The sequence below is a fragment of the Gavialis gangeticus genome, unplaced genomic scaffold (assembly GCF_001723915.1).
Source record: "Gavialis gangeticus isolate Ggan-Ray unplaced genomic scaffold, GavGan_comp1, whole genome shotgun sequence".
Lineage (NCBI taxonomy): Eukaryota > Metazoa > Chordata > Crocodylia > Gavialidae > Gavialis > Gavialis gangeticus.
In genome coordinates this window covers 11,207,649-11,217,093 of record NW_017729001.1, presented here as the reverse complement: position 1 = coordinate 11,217,093, position 9,445 = coordinate 11,207,649, and the positions used below count along the sequence as shown (strand labels likewise).

At 44.9% G+C, this 9,445-nt stretch overlaps 1 protein-coding gene across 1 annotated transcript in view; it reads left to right on the top strand.

Moving 5' to 3' along the window:
- Positions 1-1,063: 1,063 nt before the first annotated feature.
- Positions 1,064-9,445, top strand: part of MSI1 (musashi RNA binding protein 1) — a 47,780-nt gene continuing 39,398 nt past the window's right edge. The window contains exon 1 of the mRNA XM_019506632.1: positions 1,064-1,098. Coding sequence (XP_019362177.1) covers positions 1,064-1,098 — 35 coding nt within the window. The remainder of the gene's footprint in view (positions 1,099-9,445) is intronic.

The window sequence follows — 9,445 nt, the reverse complement described above, 5'->3', positions numbered from 1 at the left end:
TAGCTTCCTTGTCCAAGAAGGAAACTAGGCAGATCAGTTTGACACGATTTATTCTTAACATATCCACTTTGGCTGTTTCTTACTACCATATTATCCTCTAGGTACTTATAAATTGATTATTTAATCATTTGCTTAATATTTTTCCAAGTATCAAAGTTAGGCTGCTGATCGATTTATAGTTCTCCAGGACATATTTTCTGTCCCTTCTAAAGTGATGTACCACATTTGTCCATCTCCAGCCTTCTGGGACCTCTCCCATACTCCATGAATTAGTGATTGTTAATGGTTCAGAGATTATTCCCACTAGTTTATTAAGCATCCTGGAGTGAACTTCATCAAGCTCTACCAACTTGAATGCATCTAATTTATCTAAACATTTTTAACCTCTGCTTTTCCTAGTTTGGCTCATGTACCTACCTGCTTGTTAGTATTTATTTTGTTAAATGTCTAGTGATAATTACACTTCTGAGTGTTCTCCTATTAAGCTACATAAAAAGGGTGGAAGACAAGAGTGAAGATAGTTCTGCAGCTGCTTTGAGCAGTGATGGTGAAGACATCAGCAGGGGACATATTGCTTTCATCCCACCCCTATGGTTGCACCCATGCTGTCCATGCCATAATGTGGAGTTGAGGAAAGATACACTTGATATAATAGTAGTATAGAAATATTGTCATATCAGTTTTTGAAGCCACTCAAGCCATAGTAAAATTCTATACTGCAGGCAGTAGGAGTTGTAAAAAAAACACCTTCCATCACAGGGATTGGACAGTGAAACTGTCAGCCAGCCTCTGATTTGACAAGTAAAATTGCAGATTGCCATAGGTTAGAAAGCTGAAGGTGATCCTGGAATAGGGATTGATTATTATCTGCAACCTTCTATCAACTGCAAAATTGAGCCAATCAGGCTTTAGAGTAACTTTAGCGTAAGGGAAGTGATGGAGATTGAATTAATTTCTCTCTCAAAGAGAGTAGAATAACCTCATTTCTCAATTTTGTTTAATGTTCTCTCATTTGCTATAAAAACCTTGAGAGCTTTGTTTGCTCTATTAAGAATCAAGAGTAATGGAGAACACTGAATATGAAGACAGCTCAGAAAGGTATTCTTAGTTCCATGCAGAGGAATACAGCTTTCCTGAGATAAGTTCCTTCTAACTTTATCTAGGAAATAGAAATTCCTTTTTGCACTGCATTTGAGAAAGGGGGAAGAGCAAAGTTGATATTTATTAATTTAATAGTGTGGATCAATAATAGATGTTAAAGACTCAAGACCTGAATGTCAGGAAGATGGTATCCCCTGAGCTGTAAACACTCAGATGTATGAAACAAATCAGATGTTAATTCCAGACTTCACATTTGTTTCCTCCCTTTAGGTAATATAGGGCACATCTACATGAGATGTTTACTGTGCAGAAGGCCAATTAGCTGCATAGTAAATGTCTTGGTGTTTACACACGTGCCCCTATTAGGCTGGAGTAAACTAATTTACTTTTGGAGCAGGATAGTACTTTTAAATACAAATACTATCCTGCTGCAGAGTAAAAAACTCCACAGCAGTGCACATGTAGATGCTGGCAGGGCTAGTCAGGGCACAAGGGTACTTCAGAGCAGGAGCTGCCTGCCAGCTAGCCCCATGCTGAAGCACCGTCATGCCCCAGCCAGCTCTTTGGCAACGCATTGAGCTGGGGGTAGCAGCCCCAGGCTGATAGAGTGTCCCCTGCCAGCTGGAGCTGTTCCACCCTGACTCAATGTGCTGTGATTCCAGACACGTGCAGATGCACACCCAGCAGCAATAAGCTCTGGAGTGATAAGCTCCAGAGCTTATTGCTGTACATTAATAGGTGTGTGTAGACGTGCCTATATTGGTCTAAACTACTCTTGAATAGTTCTATTATTGTAGACTCGGCACCAGGGAATTACTGGAGCTTATAAAGTATTTAAGGGAGAGAAAAGACTTTCTGAGCTATTTCTTAACATTCTTCCACTCATCTCCAGGACAGCAGGCAGGGCCCTGCAATGCACTCACACAAAACTCCCCTCCTTGTTCTCTTATCCTGAAGCCCTGTTCTCCATCTCTTCTTGCTGTAGTTTCCCCTATTGTGATTACTCTAATTACCCCATTTTGCTTCCCTTGCTGCACTGACACCTCTTTTAATTTGTGCCTCCAAAAACACCAGTCTTATTGGCTCCCACTCTTGCACCATTTTGTGTATACTTTCCCCTCTGTTTGACCCCCTTGCTCCCCTCTTCCTGTTACTCAGGTTCTTTAGACTTCCACAGTCTCATCTCCCACTGATTGGTTTGTAACACATTCCTCTCCAACTGCCTGCCTTCCATCCAAACCAATGCTCTGCATCGTTTAACCCAATATATAATAACCTAAGCCCGTTAATGTGTTTGTTCCATTAGCAAAATAATGTTTTGGTGCTTCTGCCCCACAAACCTGAATCAGATCTAAATATTTGTTCTTATTTAGGTGCTTACATGGCTTCCCTAGCTATAGCATTTGAGTGTATAAAGATTTGCTGCAGGTCTTCATTCTGGTTAGTTTTTCTACCCTTCATATTTATAAACCATTTGCCTCAAGTTAATTTCTGCCATGAAGGAGGATGGCTAAGCAGTTTCCTAGGAGGCAGACACCAGTGCTGCCTCACATACTGGCCAGCAGGGAGTATTTACCATCATTCTCCCCAGAGGGCAAGCATCATTTCCAAGGCATGCATGAGCATAACTGGAAGCCACTGCCAACAGACTGGCATGGGCCCCAGGCTGCCTGAGGAGCAGCAGTTAATATCTTCCAGGTTTGCATGTTCAGGATCCTAAAACAAATATTACAAAAATTACTTGGATTCCAGTTCAAGCTTGTGTATAAACTAGCCAAACTAAATGAAAAGTGAGGCTTTTCACAATATCCTTCTGCCAGAGTCTCTTTGCTCCTGTGAAGGGGTGGGTCTCCAAAACTCAGTCTCTCTCTAAAGTGTCTGTACAACAAAGGAGAAAAGAGGTCTCTGCTACACTGCCTTTCCCCAAGCTTTCATTTCTAGGTCCTATTTCTCTTCTTAAATAGTTCCAATGTCTGCCTTACCTGATAGGGGAGATCCCACGATCCTGTCAGCTGATTGAGTGTAGTTATAAGGTGAGGCCTGCCCCTGTACTCTGGGCAGGCTAACCCCTGTGAGATTTGCCAAATGTGGGAAACTCAACTGCACAGTTTTGTGGTAATGGGGGACTGCCTTCTCACTTTCCCCATGGCTTTCTCCTTGGCCTTTTAGCTAAGATCAAGTGAGATTGGGGGCATCTGAACTCCAAGGCCTCCGGGTCTGGGGCTTGCATGTAGGATTCCTGCCATGGATTTGGGGAGTGTCTGAAGCTTCAGACTAGGGGTCTGGGAAGGAAGAGACTTGCCTAATGGTAAAGTCACACAGACTTGAATGATTGAGCTCTGCTTAGTCAAAAGTAGGCTTTGCCCAGTTGAATTTGAACTGATTTGGCCCTTAATATAGATATATATATAGATATATAGTTTCAGTGCTTGCCTCTGCTACCAGGCAGAGATTTTCCATTCATCATGGTCCACATGAAATTGACAAGGTTTGTGAGGTATCAGTGCTGTACACAGAACTTTAACTACCTGCAAAGAACCAGGCTTGACAGTTTCTCCATAGACTTCTTGGCAATCTCTAAGCTAGTGATTCTCAACTAAGGTGCCTTGGGATCTTTTCAAGGGTGCCACAGGATGCTATACAGTGTTAGGACAGTTAGGTTTGCAAACACGATTCACAAGATAAACCCAGAGATTTCAAATAGAAATCAATAGTTGTGGTATTTCTGAGTTACTTGCAACAGAAAAACTGCTCAATTGTTTTTCTGTAGTCAAAATAAAGAGTGAAAATTAAGAGCTGGCATTTTCTAAGGGGTGGCTTGAGTCTATTCAGGGGTGCCTTGAGAAAAAAGGTTGAGGACCACTGGTTTCAGCAGCAGCAGAATAGGCACTAAAGCACTTTGAAGACCCAGGAAGATGACAGTACATCATTTAATTCATACTACAGTATTATCTTTCCAACAATAATGTCTAGAAACATTTGTTTTATATATTTTTTAAATACTAATGTTGCAAAAAATGTTGATCTTGGCTTCTAGACTCATTAGTACCAGCTTCTTACTCATTGCCAGCCAAACAGTCCTGCTAACATGGCTGTTGTAAAGATTAATCTGGTAGTATTTGTAATACCCTTTGTGATCCTAAGGAGAAGGTATTATTGAAATGCAAACTATGCTATGCACATTTTTAAGGTGCATTGGTGTAAATTATGCTTCATAACTTCTATCCCCATGCTCAAGGCCCAACACTTTCCTCATTGAAATCTCACCTTAACATTCACTTCCTCTCTGTGTGACAGGATGGGAACCTCAGGTCGCTGTGCTCCCCCTTATTTACCCTCTCTACCGCACCAAGCTACCTATCTGCACCTCGCAATCTCTCCTGCCATGTCTTTGGTCTTATGTGTAATGTAGGGGGGCTACCTTTAGCCTTCCTGGCCACGGTTCTCCTGTCCTATGCTGAGCTCATTTCCCAGAATGGGGCTCAGGTGCACCCCAGCCTTATGGGTTCTGCGTGGCTCCAATCACCCCTGTACCATACCCCAAGCCTCGCAGATGTACTGGACATTCTTTGGTCTTATTGGATGCCTTCTCGCTGCCCACTCTCTCTCTCAGGGCTTCTCGCTGCCCACTCTTGGGGGGCTGGGGCTCCCACACTGTCGTGGTTCCCCTATGAGGCCTCCTTCATCCCCTTATAGCCTCACCCGGTCCTCTGGTTGACAACAGCAAAGAATAGCACAAGCCCCTGGGCTATAACACAAAGCTAAACTGCTCGGCTAGCTTCCTTTGAGTCACACTCTGTGGGTGCTTCATCCTTCGCCAGCATAAGAAACTGCTCGCATTCAGGCCTTTCCCTTTTTCTTATTTTGGCAGCACTCTTCTCCTTGGCCGCCAGCAGAGACCCCTCCCTCGGCCTCCAGCCTGTGCTTTATAGGAGTCAGCCCTGCCCCTTCCGGTCAGCGGACTCAACAGGTGTGGGCCCCTAGCTCTTCCTGGTTGCCCTGGCAACCGGCACCTGGGTGGTCATTCCTGCTCTTCAAGTAGCAGGCACCTTAGTGCCCTGCTATACTCTGAAACTCCTAAATGCTCATAAACTCATAGAAATTTAGGGTTGGAAGGGACCTCAAAAAGTCATCTAGTTCAACAAAGCAGGACCATCCCCAGCTAGATGATTCCAGCCAGGGCTTTGTTGAGCCAGGCCTTAAAAACCTCCAAGGATGGAGATTCCACCACCTCTCTAGGTAAGCCGTTCTACCCTCCTAGTGAGAAAGTTCACTACCCTCCTAGTGAGAAAGTTCACTACCCTCCTAGTGAGAGAGTTTTTCCTAAAATCCAACCTAAACTTCCCCTGCTGCAACTTGAGACCATTGTTCCTTGTTCTGTCACCTGCCATCACTGAGAACAGTCTAGCTCCATCCTCTTTGGGACCATACTTCATGTAGTTAAAAGTTGCTGTCAAATGCCCCCTCAGTTTTTTCTTCTGCAGAAGAATAAGCCCAGTTCCTGCAGCTTCTCCTCACAGGTCATGTGCCTTAGCCCCCTAACCATTTTCTTTGGTGTCTACTGGACTCTCTCCAACTTGTCCACATCCTTTCTATAGTGGGGGACCCAAAACTGAACACAGTACTCCAGATGTGGCCTCACTCATATAGAACAGAGGGGAATAAATACTTCCCTTGATCTGCTGGTGATGCTTCTATTAACGCAGCCCAGTACAGTATGTTATTAGCCTTCATGGCAACAAGGGCACACTGTTGACTCACATCCAGCTTATTGTCCACTGGAACCCCCAGGTCCTTTTCTGCAGAGCTGCTGCCCAGCCAATCACCCTCCAACCTGTACTGGTTCATGGGACTGTTCTGTCCTAAGTGCCAGACTTTTCACTTGTCTTTGTTAAACCTCATGGGATTTCCTTTGGCCCAATCCTCCAATCTGTCTAGGTCACTGAATCCTAGCCCTACCCTTCAGCATATCTACTACACCTCCCAGCTTGCGTCATCCACGAACTTGCTTACTGTGAAATCCATCTCATCTTCCAGGTCATTAATGAAGATATTGAATAAAACTGGCCCCTGGACCAACTCCTGGGGCAGTCCACTTGACACCGGCTGCCAACTAGACCTCGAGCCACTGATCGCTACCCATTGAGCCTGACGCTCCAGCCAGCTTTCTATCCACCTTACAGTCCATTCATCCAGCCCATACTTCCTCAGCTTGCTTGCAGGAATGCTGTGGAATACTGCATCAAAAGCCTTGCTAAAGTCAAGTTATAACCCATATTGATCAAATATCCTTCTTCATCCAATATTATTTTGTTGGGAGGAGAGAATAAAATGTCTAAAGTAACAAAGAAGAAGACGGCATAATATTTAATACTCTCTGTGTCTTCCAGGACTATTTCTCTTACTTAACTCTCTCCTATATTCTGTTCATATATAACATCTCATATTACATGATACCATGAATAAAGTAGAAAACTACAAAAATGCATTGATGACAAACCACAAGGTTGTATTGTTTGTCTGTTTGAACACAAGTGTTTGTAAAGGTCATCATCTATCTATTGCATAGTACTGTAGCACCAAGAGAACTAATCATGGACCAGAACCATAGTGTGCTAGATGCTTTTAAAAATAGGACAAAAAGACAACCTCTTCTGCAAGGAGCTTACCATCCAAATGCAAAACATGAGTCCACAGATCAATAAGATGGGGGAAACAGAGTTGGTATTGGCCATCATGATTGGCAGTGAGTACATCAGCAACCTAGCTGTGGGTCATGTTTTTAGACAATGTGGCAAAGGGGAGTTTTCAGTAAGGGTAGTCACAATACTGCCTCCCTGGTGTTGCTTTCAGTAGCAGCGCTTCTTCCACACCTCAGCCTCCAGCCAAAGTGCTACCTCCACTGTAATGCTACCTCTCTACTGTGTTATTTTTTATGGGGAAATTGAGGCTGGATATAATGATGAGCTTCCTAACTAAGGGTGTGGCTGAGCAGTGGGACAGATTCACAACAGAGAGGATGGGGAAGCTTCATCACTGGAATTTTTTAAGTGCACGTTGATCAAGCACTTGTCTGGGATGGCTTAGACAGGGATGATCCTGCCTGTGGCAGGGAATTGGATTAGGTAACCTCCTGGGGGGCCTTCCAGTCCTATATTTCTATGATTCTGTATTCTGCATTTGTCCAGTTCAGTCAGATGATACTATCACCCAATCTGGTGATTTCAGCTCTTTGGTAGCATTGTGTTGTTTTACAGAAGTATCTGAATTCTTGATGTCCATTGAATCCAATGGGAACTTGATATGCTCAATAGCCAAGGCTAAATATTATGTAACCAATTTCCTATGAATTGGTTACAAAGTTTTTACTTTTTTATATGTTGGTATATGTAATTGTAGGGCTATTATAAAGACAAAGAAACTGCCCGCACGTTCTTCTGAGATCTCTGCCCCGCTGCTGAAGATTCCGCACCACATTTAGGAAGATGAGCATTGAAAAATACTGGTGATAACAGATAGATCTGGTCACTCTGTAGCAGCCCAAATAATGAACTTACCAAATACATTCTTATATTTGTTTTGTGGTTGCTCCCACAAGCTCCAGTCAAGATCCGAAACATGCAGTGCTAGATGTTCTGCAAACACATAAAAAAGTCCCTGCTCTAGTGGTCTAAAAGCATATAGAAAGGAAGAGGTGTTAGTTAATTCTCCTGGCTGGCACGATAAGCACTTTTTGTGACATAATTCACTGTACAGCTTAGCTTGTGAATTGGGCTGTTGCTACTGCTGTTGCTGATACATCCTTCCACATAGATACTTTTCCTGCTCAGAGGTGCTGTTGCTCTTCTAAAAGACTTATAGCCTCCTGCACCTTGGGGTTTTATTGCTGCCTATTTATGGCTGAAAGTTTGAAAAGGTTAGCTAGGAAGTTGCAGGAACTCAGGTATACTTCTAAGGTGTCCTTGAAGTGCTTTCCTGGGCAACCATGCTTCCTCTTTTTATACTTCCATTCACCATCTAGTAGCTGCTTGGGCATTTGTGTGGGACAGTGCATGAAAGTCCATGCATGAACAGAGCAGAGTCCAGCCCTGTGTTTACCTGAGGGATTGGGGGAGAGAAAAGTGAGATGACACAGTGGTCAAAAGGTAGATGGCAGTATCTTGATGTTTCTCTCTGCTGTTCCCATACAGGGAGCTTAGCATGATGCGGAATGAAAGTCACAGGGGAAGCCTGTGCTGGAAGGACCAAGGACAGAGATGCACACAGGGATGTTTACCATTTTGGTAGTGCATGACAGAGCAGGTGCACACCCTGTCCCTGCTGTACTCTGACATCCCAGGGGGGTAGATGTTCCAGTGCTAAGAGGCCTGTGCCTCTTAGTAGTTGAAAGAACTGAAAACGGTTGATTCTGGATGTGTGTGTGACATCAGTTACCCCCCAGACTTTTGCCATTATCTCTTTGTTGAAATGCATTGGACATAAGGTAGAGGGTGCAAACAGCTGGCTTAAAGTGCCTTGACACATCCAGAACAAGTGAGTGTGATGGCAAGAAGCTGCCAGGCCTGTGACCTAGTGCAGAAGCAGTTAACTACAGGCATGTGAAAACACACTAGGAGATCACAGTTGTGTAAACAGGGCTCCAGGTAGGGTGGCCATCATAGAGCACATTCCGGTTTTCTACTAGTCTGTCCTCTATTGATATGAAACCCGATGCCTTTATTCCTCCATTTTTCTGTTAAGAGAAAAACAGAGGACATAAAAAAAGTGTTGGGTTTCATATCAATAGAGGACAGAGGACAACTGGACTGTCCTCTATGATGGCCACCCTACCTCCAGGGCTTCTCATACAGAGGAAACTGGCCAGTGGCACCATCTTCTCAGCCTTGATGCCATCAGGGGGACTTCTAGGGTCTCTTTACTCAACTGTAACACGTGGACCTGGTTTTGTAGTGCTAGCTCTCAAACTATGAAAAACAGGCCTCCCTCTTGCCAGGAACCCCCACCCCCAGCACCCAGCAGCAGCACCCAAAGGCTGTGGTACAGCCTGGGCCCCAGTGTAGCAGCCAGGACTGTCAGAAATGGCTTTTGTCACCCTGGGCGTTGAGACCTGCAGGAGGACAGCAGGCAGGGACTGCTGGGCCTCCCCCAGTGCAGGAGAAGGAGACTGTGATAGTGCTGGGCCCCAACTCCTGGGTCCCCCGGGGGTGGGGAGGGTCCCCGAGGCACCTGCCTAGTCCCTGCCGAGCGGCCGATGCCTCCCGCGGAGGAGCGAGGGTGGCGAGAGGACCGGGTGCTCCTGTGGGACCCCGCGGGCGCCGGGCAAGGCCGCCCCAGCGGCGGCTCT